This window comes from Tiliqua scincoides, chromosome 1, assembly GCF_035046505.1.
Source record: "Tiliqua scincoides isolate rTilSci1 chromosome 1, rTilSci1.hap2, whole genome shotgun sequence".
NCBI lineage: Eukaryota > Metazoa > Chordata > Lepidosauria > Squamata > Scincidae > Tiliqua > Tiliqua scincoides.
Genome location: NC_089821.1, coordinates 23,250,267 through 23,271,340, shown reverse-complemented (window position 1 = coordinate 23,271,340; position 21,074 = coordinate 23,250,267). Strand labels below are relative to the sequence as shown.

The 21,074-nt window shown below is 41.4% G+C and overlaps 1 protein-coding gene across 1 annotated transcript in view; it reads right to left on the bottom strand.

Moving 5' to 3' along the window:
• Positions 1-21,074, bottom strand: part of MYBPC3 (myosin binding protein C3) — a 74,709-nt gene that overhangs the window by 4,216 nt on the left and 49,419 nt on the right. The window contains exons 24-33 of the mRNA XM_066633573.1: positions 19,654-19,758; positions 17,245-17,433; positions 13,936-14,070; positions 12,847-13,014; positions 10,826-10,914; positions 9,972-10,167; positions 6,583-6,722; positions 4,770-4,929; positions 2,860-2,996; positions 863-1,049 (exon numbers count right to left, since the gene is read on the bottom strand). Coding sequence (XP_066489670.1) covers positions 863-1,049; positions 2,860-2,996; positions 4,770-4,929; positions 6,583-6,722; positions 9,972-10,167; positions 10,826-10,914; positions 12,847-13,014; positions 13,936-14,070; positions 17,245-17,433; positions 19,654-19,758 — 1,506 coding nt within the window. The remainder of the gene's footprint in view (positions 1-862; positions 1,050-2,859; positions 2,997-4,769; positions 4,930-6,582; positions 6,723-9,971; positions 10,168-10,825; positions 10,915-12,846; positions 13,015-13,935; positions 14,071-17,244; positions 17,434-19,653; positions 19,759-21,074) is intronic.

The window sequence follows — 21,074 nt, the reverse complement described above, 5'->3', positions numbered from 1 at the left end:
TCTTGGGCTGTGTTGGTGCTTTCAGAAATCCTGAACATTTGAGCCCATTTATTCATTCATCTAAGTTCCATCTCTAATTAATTTATTTAAATTTTATATTTAATTTTTTTTCCTGGCCCTTGACACTTTGCCAGATATTTGATGTGGTCCTTCAGCTGAAAAGTTTAGAGACCCCTGATCTAGATCAGTGGGGACAGGATGTGCATCATTAAATGTATTCTTTCTCATCCCTGCATTGTGAATGAATGTGGACTGAACACAATTTTTACACTGTTTTTTGGGAGCATGGCTCATCATTTTTCCCCTGTGTATTTCTCCTACTGGTTGCTATGTTGTGTCTGTCTCTGAGTTGGAGGCTGTGGTTGTCAAATACAAGAACATTCCAATGAATCACACTGCTAAATAAAATTATGCAAGTAAAACTAATGGAATGAATAATACACTTATCTGTCTCCTAGACAGACTCAATGTGCAAGACTGATGCATAGTGTTGTAGTTCATTGTTCAACTAAGGCTCCAATTGGACAGGTTTTTCATGACCCAATCCTAACCAACATTCCAGCACTGATGCAGCTGCAATGCAGCCCCAAGGTAAGAGAACAAACATCAGGATGCAGTGCATGCCCCACTGGCAGGGCTGCACTAGGACTGAAAAATTATGGATAGGATTGGGTCCTCAGTCCTGCCATACACTGTTGTTTGAACTTGGCCATAGAAGAAATAGAACCTCAGTATTTTTTGGTATATATAAAAAGACAGGCTACCCTGGTAGTTAACTTTCTTGAAAGGAATGGTTCATAAGGTGAGAGGACTTGTTTTATTTGCTTTATAGAGAATACTGGAAATATGGAATCCTCCTTACCTCTGACATCTAGTCGGCACTCAATTTCAGCTTCACCACATTCATTGACAGCTTTGCAGGTATAAAGGCCGCTGTCAAATGGGCTGGGCTTTCGGATTTCAAGTGTCAATACTCCATGTTTACTAAACATGCGATATTTGGCATCGCCAGAAAGGTCCATTTTGTTTTTGAACCAGAAGATTTTTGGCTGAGTACAGGAAAATATAAAATGTTAGTCTTGAAGAGATGCCTATAGTTTCACATCTATCACTTTGGGAGCTACTTTGGTGCCATGGAACATGACACTTATTTTTAAAGAATTGGATTGACCACTTTAATAGTTATAACTTATCAGGTATAAGGAACTTTGCAAGGAGTTGTTTTTGCTGTGAACATCTTAGTACCACAGGGTACCTTGCACAGTTCAAACAGTTGAAATTTTAAATAACAAATTGCTTGCAACAGGTCAAGGTGAGACTCAGGAAGAGTCTTGGACCACTGCTTGGAGGTGCTTACCTGGTTTATTTATTTACTGTATTTTTATCAGGAAGACTTTATCCAAGACTCAGGAAGAGTCTTGGAGCCACTTGGACCACAGTCTTGGACCACTGCTTAGAGGTGCTTACCTGGCTGGTTTATTTATTTACTGTATTTTTATCAGGAAGACTTTATCAGGAAGATTTTATCCAAGACTCAGGAAGAGTCTTGGAGCCACTTGGACCACAGTCTTGGACCATTGCCTGGAGGTGCTTACCTGGTTGGTTTATTTACTGTATTTTTATCCTGCCTTTCTCCCCATAAGGGCTGGCAAGTTACTGAACCTTTGAGGGGACAGGAAAGTCTGCCATCACTCAAATCCTTCTCTTTCCTCTGATGCCTTTCTTAGTGTTCCCACAGGCTGCGAGTCCTTCACAGGTTACAAGCCATGATGGGTATGTGCAACTTCCTGGTTTTAGAAATAGGCTACCTCAGAATGCAAAGGAATGGTACCAGTATGCAGGTCCTTGTTTTGTGTGCTCCCCGGGGCATTTAGTGGGCCACTGTGAGATACAGGGAGCTGAACTAGTTGGGCCTTTGGCCTGATCTGGCGGGGCTCTTCTTATGTGCTTATATCTTCATTGGTCATTTACACCAACATGCATTCTTTATTGCTTGAGCCATGTCCACTTTGCCTCCTCAATTGTTTAACCTTTGCAGGATGATTCTCTCCTCTATGCAAGTTGTGTAAGCCCTATCCTATTCCTTTTTGTGATAACCAGAAAAAAGCCTGCACAAGCTATGTCCATGTGGATTAGGGTGACCAGATACGATGGAGGACAGAGTGCCTATACCTTTAACCATTGTATAAAAGAGGGAATTTTGGCAGGTGCAGCTCAACATGGAAAGGTTTAAAAAACTGCACCTGCCAAAATTCCCTCTTCTATATAACAGTTAAAGGTATAGGCACTCTGTCCTCCATCAAATCTGGTCACCCTGGTTAGGGTGGGAGGATTCAATGGCTTGGGGTAAGGCTTAAGGTTAGGGCATTTTTTTCTTTGGGCAATTCTAGAACCCCTTTCTGTATGTGGTTTGTATGTGGCCAAATTCAATCCCTGATATTGGCAGGTAGGGCTGTGATAGATCCCTTCTGCAACACTGCATCTGTCACCACTAGTTATACTGAGCTAGATGGGTATGTAATGGCTGATGACAGTGTCACCTGTTCACATCACACAATGCCCAGGCCAAATTTTTGTCCTGCCGTCTTGCAGTGTTGATAGTTAGGAAATTTGCTTCTGCAGGGAGTATTTCACCTGTAGATGAGCTGCTGTTCTCATCACCCACTTTCCAGCCAGTCTTCCTGCCAGTCTCACCCATCTATAAATTATTTTCCTTTCCATAGATTTTCCTTCAATGTAAATTACAGTTTTGATATATAGCCTCTTCAGTTATAAGATAGCATTTTGTTTCTTACGTAGGGTATGGGTTTTCCCCCCCTCTCATTTAATACATATTGAGAAAACTGGTGTAGTGTGTACCTTTGGACTTCCCCTTACAGCACAGCTGAGTGTAGCATTGTATCCAGCAACCACAGAGCGATCTGATAGTGGGTGAGTGAATTTGGGCACTTCAGAAAAATCATGCTCTTTGTAGTTAGGTGGCTTATAAACTGTGCCTGTAGTTTGAACAAGGAGGGAGAAAAAAGAATGAGCATAGCCTCAATCCTATATGCACTTTCCTGGGAGTAAAATTCGTTAAACACACTAGGACTTACTTCTGACTAGACATGCATAGGATTCCATTCCTATGTGTTAGTCTGTTTTAATCTTGCCCAACTAAATATGATTTAAAATAATTTAAAATTACCAGTTCCAATGTACTGAAATAGTAAGAAGCATCACAGTAACAGTGTTGTCACACCTTGCAGAATAAAAATAAGTGTGTTGCATATACACCAATTTTTACAAAAGAAAATTAAACTTCTGATCTGTAGTACAGTAATTTTTCTCATCCAATTGCTATTTCTGCATGCCTGAGGCAGTCCAATACCTTCATAACTAGCAAAAGGGGTATGAGCCTTTACAGGTCTCAGGGAATGAGAACACTAGGCCTTTGTCCCATTGCCTTACCCTACCCCTTTTCTTATGAACAGATACTATCAAATAGGATATGTGGTTCTCAAATATTTTAGCACTGGGATCCACTTTTTAGAATGATAGTCAAGACCCACTGGAAATGATGACATTAACCTGGAAGTGATCTCATGGCTAGAAGTGACATCACCAAGCAGGAAAATTTTTAACATCCCCCCCCATACAACAAAATCAAATTAAGTAAATTAAAAGTTTACAATCAGTATAAGTTTAAAAACTTATTCTAAATAACTTTGTGGTTACATGTTGCAGTGGAACATAAGTAGCAGTGAGCAAGGTAGATTTCTCATAGATGAACTCCTGATAAGCTTTGACAGTACCCAGGGCTTGAAATGAATGGGGACCCATCTCACAACCCACCTAGTGGATCCCATCTGAGAAACACTGGCGCTATGTCAGTGATTTTCAGTCTTCTGGAAAGCCCTGCATACTATCAAAACTTATTGGGAGTTCATCTATGAGAAGTCTACCTTGCTCACTGCTACTTATGTTCACAAGTTTGTGTTCTCAGCAACAGTCTCAGTTCACAGTAGACAATGGGGACTTAGCTAATACTGTCCCAATGTGATTGTGTCCACATCCTTAAACATACCCCAGTGTGCTCTATAATGTACAAAGTTTCTGTGGCACACAGAGGCTCACTTGTCTGATGTTGCTGTGGAAAACAATGGCAGAAAATTTGAAAACCACTGATATACGTTGACAATAGTGAGAACTGATATGCAAATACTAATGCTATTGTATGTCATCTGTCAACTACTGCAACATATCAGTATCTCATCCCAGATGTTACTTTGTCAGAAACACAGATACTGAAATATTTGGTTCCCCGTATTCAAGCACTCACAAAATACCTGGGGAATATTTGACATTGGAATTGGCAACTGTTATACAGCATGGTTCTCAAACGTTTAGCACTGCAACCCACTTTTTAGAAGGAGAATCTGTCAGGGCCCACCGGAAGTGATGTCATGACCAGAAGTGACAACATCAAGCCAAAATTTTAAACAATCCTAGGCTGCAATCCTACCCACACTGACCCAGGAGTAAGTTCCATTTACTATCATTGTTAAAAGCACTTACATAGTAGCCTATTACAAGTACAGATCTGTAACATTTCCCCAAATGCAATCACATACCATGGTAGCATCAAGTTTAATATATTAAAAATAAAATATTGAAATGAATGGTGACCTATCTGAAATTGGCTTGCAACCCACCTAATGGGTGCTGACTCACAGTTTGAGAAACACTGTATAGGAGAATATGAGAGCGTAAAGTCATTTTCAAGTTACCTGTCTTTTTAATATAAGCAGAATTTTTGGTGGTTGCAGCATTTTCACTCATTCCACATAGATTTTCACTGAAGATCCGGAAATAGTATTCATTTCCCATGATCAAGTCTGATACTACACAGTTAGTGCGTCGATAATGATCAAACACAGTATACCATTCCTGAAAGCAAAGAATGTGAGAGATTTTGCAAAGCAGAATGGTGTACTCAGCCTGGATTCCTGGAACATTATGCCAAATGCAGAAACATGGCATTCATATTTATCTAACATATTTTTTATCTCATTTATCCTTCAGTGAACTCAGTTTGGTTTACATGGCTCGCTTCCCTTTCACAGAAACCCTGTGAGGAAAGTTAAACTCTCTCTCTCTGTGATGGATCAAAGATGTCTTTGATCATCTAACAACTGGGGTTAAGTGTCAGGAATAATTACATACAGATATGCAAGACCCCCCTGGCTGCTATGCACTTGAAAAAATTATATTTCTGTTTTCTCAGTAGCATAGAGCTCCAGTCATAGATGTGCATCTCGTAAATAGGAAGAGAGAGATCTCTTATATTTGCTTCTGTTCAGGGCCTGCTGCATGAATAAGATGGAGAGAAGGCAGAGCTTCTCAATTCTTATTTTGCATGTGTCGTCTCCTGCAAGGAGTAGGTGGCCCAACATAACAGTCACACTAATGAGAATTGGGGGCATCATGACTCAGGCAATTGGCTTTAAGCCAGTTGGACAAATTGTTCCCAATGGGCCCAGTGCCTAAAGAGGATAAATCTATTCTAGTCTTGCATGCAATTTTATATTAAAATGTGCTTAGGTCTATTTGGTCCATTAACTCACATGCATTTTTAAGTGCACACTTTGATTGTTTTCCATTCCACCATAAAGACAGAAGGTCTATAATAAATTTTATTTATATCTAAGGTTCTACAGACTTTGGCTGTGAAGCTGGGCTCTTACAAAATATATTTCCGATTGGGCCATAGAGCTCCTAAGGCTGGTCCTGGATAGACTGCTGTTATCTTGGAGCTGTTGCCTGTAATCTTTGAGAATCCATGCAGAATGGGTGATGTGCCTGAAGAGGTTGCAATGTGCTGTGGCTGCAATACTATGATGGACTGCATTAGCAGAAGCGTAAAGCCCAGATCACAGGGAGTAATAGCTCCACTCTGTTCTGCACTAATCAGACCTGCCTTGGAAAAACAGCGTCCAATTTTGGGCACCAATTTTTAAGGACACGGATAAACTGGAATGGGTTCCTCAAATTTTATGAGGAACAGTTAAGACTTTGGTACGCTTTAGCTTGGAGAAGACAGAGGGGAGATATGATAGCCATATTCTATTATCTGAAGGGCTGGCATGAAGGAGGGCTTTCTTTCTGTTGTTCTAGAGGGCAGGATTAGCTAATGTGTTGAAACTACAGAGAAGCAGATTTAGACTAGACATGAGGAAGGCTTTGCTAATTGTAAGAGCTGTCTAGTATTAATTGGAACAGCCTGTCTTATGCAGTTGTGGGCTTTCCTTATTATTTTCAATAGCAGAGGTTGCGTGTGCAGCTGTCAGGGATGCTGTAGTCACCTGCTCTCAGGTTGGACTAGATGATTTCTAAGGACCCTTCCAACTCTTTCAGATGTAGCTTCTCATTTAGAGTCCCTATATTTTGTGCAGTCTCACACAAAGCATTCCCTGTACATTGTGAAATCACTATTAAGAATCCTCATTCTTTTCTCATGATTTTGATAAATATGACCCTAGGAAGGGTGGCTTGGCCTTTCATACCTTACAGAAGGCTGCACACATGGACAGTGACCCTTACCATTGTCTTTTTATCTGCCTTCTGAACTGTGTAGCCTGTGATCTGAGCATTGCCATCATCCTGAGGTGGTTTCCATTCCAGTGCAACATTGAATCCCCACACATCTACAATCTTCACATTCTGAGGAGGGCCAGGTTTGTCTACAGAAGAAATCAGTCATATGAATCCAGCTTTTTATATATAATCAAGAGCTACCAATCAATATTACACATAGGTAAACCGACCTAGAGTGAAAGTGTGAAATTTACAACGGAATTGTCCCCTAAAGTACAATTCATTGTTTTACCCCATATCCTGCAGTTCACTTTTATTGTGAGGGCTCTGTATTCACACTGACTGAGAGATGTTTTTCCCCAAAACAGGTGTGCCAGTTTCCTGCTCATCGTTCAAAACCAATGCATGATGCTTACAGAGATCAGGCTCTTTCCCTCTCCCCGACATGATTTCTTGACTGAATTCCACCTGCTTTTTAACTCAAACACCCAAGAGCCACATAAGGATGCAGAAATACATTTAAGAGAGAAATTAATGGCTCCCTGTGAGGAGATAACAGTACAGTAATCAATGTGCAAAATCTGATTCTCTTCTTTAAGAAGGCAGATCTGGAAAGAAAACTGGTCTAACTATTGCTTGTTCTATAATCTATGGCCCAGTCCTATTGGTCATTTACACTGGCAAAACATGTGTTCCACAGGCATAAACAGCTGTTGCAAACACAACAAGGCCATTGTGCATGACCTGGCAGCCACTGCAAGCAGTGAGTGGCTGGGTCTGTGCAAAGGTTGACACTAGATGCCTGCTGGAACAGGTAAGGCAGCACAGGGGTCAGGAGGTAGGTGGAGAAGAAATGGAATGGGACAAGGAGATGGGGTGGGGGAAGAGGGCAGATCAGGCCCAGGAAGAGGGCAAGTTTGATGGCAGCAATGTCTACAGAATCTTAACCCCCTTCCCAGGCCAGATCTGCCCATACAACATGAACTTGTGCCAGCTAAAGAACTGGCACAGGTCCAAGATGAGCCATGGTGGCTGCTGGGGCTTACTGAGGGAAAGGAATAAATGTCACGCAGTCATTCAGGGATGAACTCATCACACGAAACTGAAAAATATTCAGAGTTACAAATGGAAAAATCAAAGCACAACTCAAAGAGACTGGATATGAACTGATTGTGTGAATCATAAAGCAATGCAACTGCAGCACTGACACTTACCGTATTTTTCGCTCCATAAGACGCACCTGACCATAAGACACACCTAGTTTTTAGAGGAGGGAAAACTAACTTTTAAAGTAAGCCTGTCCTCCCCCTGTGGCGCCTGTGCAAGTGAGGACCTTGCCCCCTTTGTTCTCCGCCTGCCCTCCCCCTGTGGTGCCTGTGCAAATGAGGACCTTGCCCCCGGTGCGGACCTTGCCCCCAGTATTCTCTCCATAAGACGCACACACTTCCCCCCCACTTTTTTGGGGGGGAAAAGTGCGTCTTATGGAGCGAAAAATACGGTAGATCAAATTGATTTGGCTTACACTGTACATTTATGAATACTCCAAACTCTTTTTGTCCGTGTGTTGCTTTCGAGATTTCTGAACACTGAATACCCTGTAATAATTTGTACCAAAATATCATATAGTATCACAGGCAGGACAATGTTTTCAGGCTGCTAAACCCAGTGCAGTTGAGGTATAACGATTTCTGTTGTCCGACCCGTAGTTCTCAAACAGTACATGCAAAATAGAGACCAGCTACTTCTGACATCTATTTTTCTGTTGTTAATAAATATCAATCATTCTCCCTCCCTCTATGGATAGTAGAGGTTGCCATCTCCAATTAATACTTCTCTGTTTTGTCCTCCGTCATGGCAGATAGACAAAAATGTGCACATCAATGCCAGTGTTTCCTGCCAACAGTGACAGTGTGTATAACTGGGAGCATTTCCAATTTTCACTGTAGCTTATCTTCAGAAAAACATTTTTATAATGTGATTTGGAAATAAATTGATAAGGGGCTCAAGGGTTCTTCTTCTCTCTCAGAAGATGATGGAGTTGTCAGAGCAGCCTATCTTCTTTTTCATTTAAATGCTCCTCCAGAACAGGGTAGCTGCAAAGCTTCTGCTGGCTACATCCATTAATCCCTCCGTAAGTAGACACCTCCAGGGAAGGTCAAGTGCCTGACAGACTCCTCAAATGATCAGAAACTAATTCACTAATTATCCCTGGGAATGTTAAGTTGGTTCTCCCAGATGACCCATGCCTAAAATACTGTAGCAACTGAATCAGCACTTTCAAAATAAGAGCCTGCCCTTGTCTTTACTGCTCCAAACCCTACAAACCTAGCAAGATGACACACGCAGTGCTCAGAACAAATCTGGAACAAGAAGACTTATCAATACTTTGAGGGCAAGATGTCCTAACAAGGGATGTCCCAGCAGTTTCATTCTCACTGAGGATTAACTGAAATAGACTTCATGCTGTTCTAAAGTTTGCATATATTAGCACCAAGCCTGCATCCTAGTTAAATCTTAAGTAGTGGGATTAGAGCAGTGGTTCCCAAACTTTTTTGACAGGTGGCTCCCTTGACCTACTGGGCCACTGGCTGCAGCTCGCCATTAGGGCTATAATCATATGCGTTGTAAAGGGTGGCAGGTTTTTTGCAAGGATTCTGTGGCTCCCCTGGCTGCTTTCTGCAGCTCCCCAGCAAGCCACAGCTCACAGTTTGGGAACCCCTGGGTTAGTGGGTTGCAAGGAAAGCAATACTCCTGGTGGGAGCAAATGCAATTCACTGCACTGGTATTGTAAAGGTACTTCAGTCGCATCATTGCCAGTTTGCTGTTTTATGAATTGTTTTGAATGGTTTGTAAAAACAAATCTTTTAGCACTGTGGATTTTACTGCTGTATAGTTTATCTATCCTGGAGCCCTTTGCCAGTCAAAAGACAGGACAAAAATGGGGGAGGAGGAATGCCTCATGAAAACAGGATTTTGTATTTCTAATGCTTGCTATCCACTTGTAAGACAGAAGTTGCAATCCTATGCACACTTATTTGGAAATAAGTTCCATTAAACTCAACATAGTGTGTTCTCTACTCAGAGGATTGCAGTGTGAATGTACTATAGGCAGATATTCCTTGCATATACTTGATATATACTTTGATCTTGGGTCTTATGAGTGCACCAATGTGTACATGCAGTTCATGCATACATGGGCTTCCCTGTTCATTTTCACAAAAGGAATCCGTCTGCACAGAAGACAGTACATGGAACTGCCTATCCATTGAGCTGAGTGGGGGATTCTCCTACAAGCACAAAGAAGTTCTATACATCATCTGATTCCTACAAGAGCCACCAGAACCAAGATTACAGATTTTGAATGAGTTGTTCCTAAGACTCCAGCAGTTTCTTACCCATGATCTGGATGGTAATGGCCACCTTGTCAGCCATATTTTCTATTTGTACCTCTACTTCATATACTCCAGAGTGGTGACGTTCAGCTTTTCGGATAAACAGGATGGTGTCTGTATTACTGTTTCGAATTGCTACCTCCTTGGAGTCTAATGGCTGACCATCCTTTGTCCAGATAACTTTTGGTCGAGGTTTACCCTGCAGAAGAAAAATTGGGCAGTTTACTGAGTATTTGGTTTTAATTCCAGACACCTCAACCCTTTTGTTCCTCTAAGGGACAAAGAACAGTCTCATAGCTGCAACTGCAGCTAAGGGGCATTAATCCATAATTAGAGGGGCATGAGCTTAAGTAGTCTTTTGGGATACGTTTCCATCTTCTGTAAGAGCATGTCTGTGTTGCATCTTTCTAATAGTCTTGGGAGCACACTTGAGAAACAGAGTCATACATAACCTGAATTTAAGAAAAAACCAACAAACAAAAGATTGATGAAATGGAAAGGATTGCTCAAGGAAAATGGGGTAGTTGCCATGTAAAAAGTTGAGGTGGCTAGATAAGCACTGACACACCAGAGTCTCTGAATTATGTCTTAAGATAGACAGCCATTTGTTGGTGTGGGGACTTGTATGTCTTTATTTACACAAGCACCATCACTCTGTCCCAGCAACAGAAATCTGCAGACAGAAGGAGGCTTCTGCAGGCTGAGATGCTTCAGGTGAACCTTTGGGCCCCAACTGGTTGGATTGCCTTTGTTGGTGAGAAAGGAAACATACACCCCTTTGGAGCACTCATGCCCATGGGAAATCTCTGCACTAAAGGAACAGATTGCACTATGACGAGGTAGATTCAATCCCATACCTGGAAAGGAATTACAATGTTTACTGTATCACCCACTTTCTTCAACAGGGTCTGCCTGAGATTGCGTGGCAACCAGATTTTGGGACGCTCTGTGGATCAGAAATCAAGACAGAGGGCAGGATCGTTAAACTATTCGAAATGGCTAGATATCTCATATTTATGAGAAAAATAAAGGAACTATGCTGGCAATTAATGTTTCATTTTCTTAGGGCGCAATCCCAAACAACTTTCCAGCACCAAGGTAAGGGCAACGCAACTCCAAGGTAAGGGAACAAACATTGCCTTAACTTGAGGAGGCCTCTGTGACTGCCTCCCATCTACAGGATGCGGCACCTGCCCTACTGGCACAGCTATGCCGGTACTGAAAAGTTGGTTAGGATTGCGCCCTTAAGATGCATAAAAACTTGAGTGAAACTGTCATTGCCTCCCTAAGAATATTCACTGGTTGAATACTAGTCTATGTTTCTGATTCGAATGAGTTCACAACAAATTTTGCCATGGTGTTTAAGCAGTAGAGGCCACATTCAATGTGAAAATGGCACGCTTATTGTAAAAATGAATACTCCACTTTATCTTATTAAAGTCACTCTAAGTGGCTTTCAGCAAACTAACTAAAAATACACAACAAAAACCAGCTACAACAATATTATGGCGAGACAAGAAACAGAAATATTTGAAGCAGAGTAACAAGAGCACGAGCAAATCAGAGACCAATTTTTATTTGAGCTTGGTCAATTTAGCCCCAAAATCACTCTAAAAAGTCACATTTTCACTTGGCATGTGAAGATATGCACTATTATTGACTTCTTGTGGGCCTTCTTGGAGAGGTATTCCTAAAGCTCATGCCACCTCATGCTCCTTGCAGACATCTACCAAACTTCATTTAGTGGAGGCACACAGAGTAGGATCACAGATGTTGAATGGAGTGTACCATGGATAAGCAGAGCAATAAAGGGCATTTGTACATGTCGTCTAGGAAGAAATATGACTCTAATGGAAGCCCATACAAACAAGGGTTCAAGGGCTAATGACAAGAGACACATATGAAATGCAGCAAACAAAAAATTACTCTCTCATACGCAAACATTTATTTCCCATCACAGAATTCATACAGGCATAATAATTGATTTTTGGCGTCCAAGCATTCTACCTTCAGTGAACCCTTTCCACACTGATTTCTTTGCATGGGAACATCTACATATCTGCCCTGAAATCTGTATATTTTGGTTCCCAAACTCAGCCATTGCTCCCCAGGGAGCTGAAGCAACCAGCCAGGAGAACCACAGAATCCTCGCAAAAAACCGAGTGCCTTATACGATGTATAAGATTGTAGCTCTAATGGGGGGCTGCAGCCAAATACCCAGTAGGTCAAGGGAGCCACCAGTCAAAAAAGTTTGGGAACCAATGTTGTAGGGGATTGTTGTCCATGAGTGCTCACAAAGTACGTAGAGAGTACTGATGAGAACTGTTTCATCTGCCAACATCATTTTTTGTGAACAGGATTGTACATTCGAGAACACACCTAAGACACACCTTGGGAACTATGCATTCCCAAGAAAGAGCAGGGCTGGTGGCAAGCTTGTTCACCTTTATTGGTCTTCTAATTATCCTTAATATCTCAAGACAGGGATGAGGAACTAGCACTTATGTCTGCTAAATTATGTTTTGAATTTCAGCCAATTGAAAAAGACCTCTGGAAAAGTTCCCCTTTATAAACATGACAATCTGATGAATGTGTCTGGTTCTGTACTAGGAACTCCACTGTAATCACAAATTTGGAGCAAACCAATTTCCTTGCCAAGCAGGGTCTTGCAATAGTGCTATAAATGAGATGAACGCATTCTAGTCTATGATTTGCATTTAGTATATTCTTAGCTACCACTCAAATGAGAGAATTTGTGCCCCTCCCCCATTCCCCCTCTATTCATTGGAAGTTATCTGTTAATTTCCCAACTCTCTTCATTTAATGATAACAGTAGAAATAGCTTCAGTGACTGGTGCTGCTCACTCTGGGTACTTACGTGTGACTTCTCGAATAGTGATGGGCTCTTTAGTAATTGCTGGTGGACTTGTACCAGCAAGGTTTACGGCAGTGATGCGAAAATGCAGTTTGTCTCCTGTGACCAAACCTTTAAGCAAGGCAGAAGTGCGCTCAGTCAGGTCATTAAGAGCTGGGATCCATTCAGTGGCTGCAGATAAAAGATCACTTGTTAGAGAACCCTTTTCAAGGTTCCTCTGGATTTTCTAGCATTCTGTCTAAAAAAGGCATAAATGCAAAAGTGTCCTGCCACTAGCTTTAATGGAGAGAGAGAGAGAGAGAGAGGAATGCACACAACAGAATTTTTTTTAAAAATAGCAGTAGCCCAGACAACAGTGGGAACTGCAAAACGTCAACGCTACATGGAAGAGAAGAATCTTCAGTCAGTCCTGAAACACGAGCAGTGACAGCACTGGCTTAACCTCCTAGGGAGGTTTCACAACCTGGGTGTCACCATGGAGAAGGCCTTGTCTTTCGTCACCATCAAACACACAATGGCCAGTGATAAAACACACAGAACAGCCCTCTCAATTATCTCAGGGGGCAGAAGATTCATTTTGAAAACAAATCTCCTGGCAAGTGAAGAGTTTGGAGCAAACACGAACGTAGACCTGATGACTTGCATGTAAAATATTTGTCAGTCATTGCAATCAAAGCATATCAGTTAATAGTAAACTCCCTGTTACTGACCAGAGGTGAGAGAGAGAGGTGGAAGTAGAGAGTGCTCTGCTTAAGGCCCACTTGTAAGTTTATGAATAACCTGGAATTTGGATTAGAAACTTCCATCTTGCTATGAGATTTTAGCTCCATAACTGTTAGAATGATTATCATGGAACTATAGGTAGCGGTTAAGTCCTTAAAAAAATAGCTGGGCTTGAAGCTGCACCATACTCCCAGATGTTTGAAGGTAAACACACCACTGCTTCCCCATCCTACACCAGTGGCTCCCCCCATCTCTTTTATTTGCCCAAAGGCTGTTGTCATTAATAAGAGAGTGAACACAGGTGGATGTGGAACACATGTGTTACCTGCACATTAGAAGGACAGGTCTGAGTTTGCCAGGCATACTCACATCCTTCTTTGCAATACTCAATGTTGTAGCCATCCAGTCCTCCTGCTCCAATCCGTTCAGGGGGCCTCCACTTCAAGGTAACGGAAGTGTCAGAAATGTCTTCCACTGTAAAGTGTGTCGGTTCACTTGGAGGAGCTAAGCAGAATGCAAGACTCAGTGATTTGGAATATTATTATAATTCAAATGTTACTAATGCAATAAACCAGCTTTTATTTAAAAAAAAAAAATCACAGTGGCTTACAAATACTTAACACTTTGCAAAATGCAATATAAAATGAGCCATAAAATATGACCAGTTAAAAAGATGACTCTCAACACAACTAACTAAATAACTGGATAACAACAGGGTTACCCAACAGCAGGAATACTGTGTTGAATTTTGGAGAAAGTGCTACAAAATCTTGATTGTGTCAAACTTGGATTATGCTTTAAATTAAATTTTGGATTTAAATTTTTAAATCCAAAGCCAATCCTCTTCCAAAGATGTTAATAGATGGGTGGGTTCACACTGAGAGAGGTGATTGGTCTCAGAGGTATGCAGAACCTTCTGGAGTCTGATGGATTAACTCCTCCACTTAAATTGGGCTCAGAAATTGACAGGTAGCTAGTTCTACATTTTTAGGACAGCACATCTATATGTATGTCTGCTCAAGTAAGTACTTTATATTCAGTTGGGCTTACTCCAGAAAAGTGTCTACATGATTGCAGCCTAATGGTCCAATCTTATCCAATTTTCCAGTGCTGGTGCAGTTGTCCTAGTGGGGTGTGCGCTGCATCCTGTGGTGGGGCCTTCTCAACACATGGGAACATGAGTTCCCTTACCATAAGGCTGCATTGTGGCTACACCAGAGCTTGAAAGTTGGATAGGATTGGGCCCTTAATTGGTTCTGGTGATTGGTTCCTATCAGAAAGGAGGTGACTGCATTAGTTGTAGTTTCCAAACTCTTCTTCAAAGATAACCCCTTGCAAATTAGGCCTTGCAGCAGCCAGTCACAAATAGGTGCATGACAATGGCTAAACCCTTGATGTGGCTATTACTGATCTCTGAAGCGAGGGGTAGTAGCATTATCAAGAATGCTGATAATCTCTGTAATGGATTATTGAAAATAAAAGGCAGTTATGTATACCAGTTGCTGAATGCATTCCAGACAACAGCCAATTAAATGACTGGTCAAATAAATTAGATACATCAGCTGCTTTGGCTTTAATAGGCCAATAATAGTTTAGAAACATTTGACTATGAAGTGACTTACCATTTCCTTCTCATCTTCTTGTACAAATATTCTAGAACCAGTACAAGTCTTCTAGAATGAAACAACCCCTCCCCCCAAGAATCTAATGTCCTTTCATTCTCTTCTGGCACCTTAAAGACTACAAATTTACTTTAGCATAAGCATTTGTGAATGAGAGGCCACCAGCACTGCCTGCTTTAGTACCTTTTCTATCCTTTATGACTCCACTGTGTTAAATCAAAATGTTCTACTGGAAAATATTTCACAAATAACTGCAAAGATCTGTATGACATGAAATAAGTTCAATAACTAGATTTGTGAAAAAACAGTGATAACAAAATTAAATCACATAACACTGCTTTCTGCAGTTCTAATTTTTGTAAAAACAAACACCCCAAAATCTGCAAAATACAAAACCATTTTATTTTGTTTTTATTTATTATTTAATGGGGAGTGCATGGCTAATGACTGTGGCTGCATCTGTTGAATGATATGCATCTACATCTACCCTGTACACTTTTAAAGAGATTATAATTTAAAATTATAATGTAAATTTTGAATAAAAAACACATAACACTGCTTTCTGCACTTCTAACTTTTGGAAAACACTGAAATCTGCAAAAAAGTAAAACTGTTTTCTCCCAACTCTGTCAATAGTTCTTTGATCATTCTGAGACCATGTACTTTAGCAGCAAAAAGCAAAACATTTTAATGAAGTGATTTCTTTTTTGCCATGCCACATTTGTGCTTATTACAAAAGCTAGGCAACATTGTGATATTTAAACATATTGCATACATTTCTATAAATCTTTCAAAAATACAGAACATTCTGTACAACATAACAAACTCTGTCTTACACACCCTCCCCCAAGTAAACCCTCCTGTGGAGCAAGTAAACTGGATAACAGATGGAGAACCAAGTATTAGCATCCAAACTCATGGTGTTGCAACAAACACATTTATCTCAATTGCTTTCCTATACCTACATTCAATCAAAGGCTATGATTTCTAGAACATTAATTTTCAGAAAGCAATCTATACACAGAGGAGTATAGATGTGTTCATGTTACCACACACTGTATTGTCATATCCAGTGCTCAACTCTGAGGTTGTGGAACCTTATTTGAACATGTATGTGAGCAGATGTAGCCTCTATATACTGAGGTCTCAGAGCACTGGTCCATCTAGCTCATTATTGTCTCCCCTCTCTCTGGGATTTCGGGTAGGAGTCTTTCCCAGCCCTATCCAGAAATGCCAGAGATTGAAGCCAAGACCTTCTGCATGCAAAGCTGATGCTCTACTAATCAACTAAATTTTTCCTTATTCCATGAAAACCTTGGAACCTTTTGGCTCAGTTGCTTCCTGTATAGGTATTTCTTCACTTTCCACAGCCCAACTGTTGAATGACGGCTGAAGATCAGAGTTAGCCAACTCTTCTTGCAGCATATCTTTCTCTGCTGGCACATCACTGGGATCTTGTAGTGGCATAGTGGTTCCTTCTGAAAACTCTGCCCCCTGGTTATTTGTCTTCTGAAAGCTGGAGGAATCCTTTAGTCATTCCTCTTACTGGTCTACCTTAAGCGACAAGATTGTTCTTTTCCCCCAAGACACACACAGTTTGCTCTTTGCCCAGGGACTGATAGGAACACTGTATGGTGAGGGTCATAGTGATTATTTTTAGAAAATAATTCCATGGATATTTTCTTAATCAGTTATCCTTGCAGCTCCACAGGGTGGTTTAATGGAGTACTGGGTTATACACTATGATATTTGCACCCACAACAGAAGGGGGGTAGCTGAGAGGTACTGGGAGGTCACTGTCAATTAAATCCCCCCTCTCAGCGAGACCCAGCTTGCCTCTCACACGTCTAATTTTAACAGAAATTCATCAGCAATTTCACGAAATTGGAACCTCCCTCCTCCTCCCAGTTACAAGGAGGGGAAAAACAGACAGAAACTATAAAACAGATAAAGAGCTGGCCAGTAATTAGCTGGCTGCCTGAAAAACTAGGTCTGCGTGGTGAAAGCAAATGAGATTGTTTTTGTTCGTTGCAATGCAATATGCGGTGAGACTCACCGATTGGCATGAAGGGCTGTGAGGCAGCGCTAGGCCGAGACATACCGACAGAGTTCACCGCATAAATACGCATTTCATAAACAACTCCTTCAATCATTCTCTTAGCTTCATAGGACAGATCCTTAAGAAGGTCAAAGTTCAGCCGCATCCACCTGTAGCTCTTCTTCTTCTTCCTCTCTACAATGTAGCCTGTACATTGAAAAGAGATAAATGTGCAGACAGATTATCTGTGGCCAGAGACTGATCTAGCAGACACACGAGCGCAACCACTTTCTTTTTATTGCACAGGAACTCCCAAACCAGATTTCTGATTATTAAAGTTATATTTCAGAGCTTTGGCCATTTAGTTGCTGGGTGCATTATTTTCTTGGTAAGGTGGGTTATTTTTTCTTGCAGAACTGCAGCAGCAGAAGCAATGATGGTCTTGTCAGCAGGTGACCACTGACACCCACCATTCTGCCCCCCCCACACACATAATGCCCCCCCAAAAATGGCAGACCTCAGATGGCTAGAATGCCATGGCTTATCTTGCTACCACTACAGCAGTGCAAGAAATAAAAACCCACTGCACTGCCAAAATCTGTCACCAAGGTAAGGGGAGAAGCCACAAGTATAGGAATGGACTCATTGAATGAAACCTTATGGCCTCTCCCCCTTTAAAGCTGGAACTGGCCCTGGGGACAGTGAACAAGGATGCAGAATTGGGATGCCTTGCCAGCCTTGTCCAGATTATGGAATTTACTACCCCTGAAGATCTGGCTATCTATCTCCTTGGGCATATTTAGACAGCAGGTTAACACAACTTTGTTGAGGAACATCCATTTTATAGCATCATTTACTTGTCTTTATATTCTTGCTGTTTTGGTTGTCTGTGTTGTTTCTTGTGTACTAATATTTGATTATCATTTTGCATTGTTAACTAAGGCCTGCCCTGATGACTCAGTCTGGATGGAAGGTGCAGGATACAAAGTCAAGCATGTTTGGCAGACTGAATCCCATTGAAACCCATTGATTTCAATGGGCTTCAATGTCCCAAACACTGTGTAAAACTGTAGCCTTTAGCAAGTTCTGATAACAGTTTCTTCCTCTACTTCTGACTTGATACTTGATATTCCCATTAGTGACCTTGCTGAAGGTTAGTCTCACAAATTCAGAGACATGTGTCCCAGGCAGATAATGGCTTTGCACATTTCAGTTCTAACAAAGGAAGTGCAAGTGATTTGTGCATCCTCTTCTTGGTGTCATGTCCAAAGTATGGAAGAGAACATGGAACTTGTGAAACACATCATTGGTTCAAACACTAATTGTTCCACAGGCAACATGAGTTGGTCCCACTTCTCTTCTCACCACATGTGTATAATGTACTAAGCCACCCTTTACCTAGACAGGTAGTGGTGATCTTGTCCTTAAAATGATAGAAAACCCACATCAGTGAAAAACCGAAAAGATAATAAATGCAAATCTAAGAACATAAGAACAGCCCCACTGGATCAGGCCATTGGCCCATCTAGTCCAGCTTCCTGTATCTCACAGCGGCCCAGCAAATGCCCCAGGGAAAACACCAGATAACAAGAGACCTGCATCCTGGTGCCCTCCCTTGCATTGGAATTCTGACATAGCCCATTTCTAAAATCAGGAGGTTGCACATACACTTCATGGCTTGTAACCCATAATGGATTTTTCCTCCAGAAACGTGTCCAATCCCCTTTTAAAAGCATCCAAGCCAGATGCCATCACCACATCCTGCAGCAAGGAGTTCCACACGCTGAGTAAATAAATATTTTCTTTTGTCTGTCCTAACCCTCCCAACACTCAATTTTAGTGGATGTCCCCTGGTTCTGGTGTTATATGAGAGTGTAAAGAGCATCTCTCTATCCACTTTATCCTTCCCATGCATAATTTTGTATGTCTCAATCATGTACCCCCTCAGGTGTCTCTTTTCTAGGCTGAAGAGGCCCAAACGCCGTAGCCTTTCCTCATAAGGAAGGTGCCCCAGCCCAGCAATCATCTTAGTCGCTCTCTTTTGCACCTTTTCCATTTCCACTATGTCCTTTTTGAGATGTGGCGACCAGAACTGGACACAATACTCCAGATGTGGCCTTACCATTGATTTGTACAACGGCATTATAATATTAGCCGTTTTGTTCTCAATACCTTTTCTAAAGATCCCAAGCATAGAATTGGCCTCCTTCACTGCCCATTGGGTCGACACTTTCATCAACCTGTCCACCACCACCCCAAGAGCTTTCTCCTGATCTGTCACAGACAGTTCAGAACCCATCAGCCTATATGTGAAGTTTTGATTCTGTTTTATAATTTTGGATTCTTTGTGAAGAGATTTTAAAAAGTCAGAGAAGACCTATTTATCTTGGTATTAAAATCTTCTTCTTCTGATGCTCTTTGTCTTACCCAATACTGGCTGTCCTCCATCATATTTTGGTAGCTGCCAGTGTACTGTGCAGCTATCTTCACCAACATTAGTGATTTTTGGAGCCTCGGGTGGGTCAGGTACATCTGAGATAGAAAGAAAGGTAAAATGGTTTCCCTAGCAATTCTCTTTAAAAAAATCAATGTATTGTTACTGTTTATTTCACCATAGAATATATCTCCTCACAACTAAACCTGTTCATTCACTTCTGTATTTGCCATCTAAATATATCACAACCAGAACACATTTCAGCAATTCGGTCACATTAAGTAAAGCATTAGGTAAGTTTATGCAGGAAGCATCTTTCTTTTTGATGCTCTTGTCAACTTTGCTTTTATTTAAATAATAAAACACACACTCCTCTGAACCACTAAGTCCACATGATAGTAAGTAGATATGAGAAGGTGACAGAACATGCAAGCAAATCTCCTGCAAAAATTCAATTACGTCTTTTTCCCTCCTAAATCACTACTTCCTGGTGTACGTCAAGGTTTGTTTAATCTAAGGCTGGGGAGAGAGTAGGGCTTATGAATGAGCAAAGGCAATTGTGATGCAAGTGAACAAAACATACAAAGAGCCCTGGGTCACACCAAAAGACTATCCAGTTCAGCATCCTGTTTCTCACAGTGGGCAACGAAATGTCTCCAGAAAGTCTACAAAGAGGGCATGGAGGCAACATGCCTCCCATTCTGTTGCTCCAGCAATTGGCTATTTGTGATAGCCAGTGAGCATGGAAGTTGTCTCAGAGAAAGTCCCTCCCCCATGTCCCAACTTAGATGTTGGTGGGATATGGGAGATAGCTTCCATAGGAGACTTTAGTTCGGCAAACAGCCTCATATGGGAAAAGATGGTCCTATAGCTTGCTTCTCTGATCCCAAGCTGTTTAGAAGGGCTTTAAAGATGATAGCCAAATGTGGTGAAAATCCTCATTGGCTCTCAGAACAATCAGTTCTCATTGTTCAGTTTTGAGTTATAGTTTTGTTACATAAGGCAGTTTTGTTTTCCTTTTCTGGTCATTTGGCTATAACCTTTGATAGAATACAGATATTTCAGTGCGGTTTTTTCCCACTGCATTCTGTGTTACATAGAGCAATATATAACATGATGGCATTATTCAAATTTCACAGTTCTGGTCAGCAGTGGTGTCACACCCCACACCCTTCTGGAACGTGTCACCCTGTGCAGTCTGCACCCCCTAGTGATGTCGCTGCAAGGGAGGGAGGTGGACAAAAGGACTGGTGGGAAAATGGAAAAGGCAAACCATGACTGCTGAATCTCCTCCTTCATCAGAAAGTGCAGAAGGCTTCAACCTGGAAGCCCCGCCTCAAGTTGACAGAGAGATTTGATTTACTGCCAGCCCAGCCATGAGGCAACCTGAAGCAGCTTGCATCAGCAGCAGATG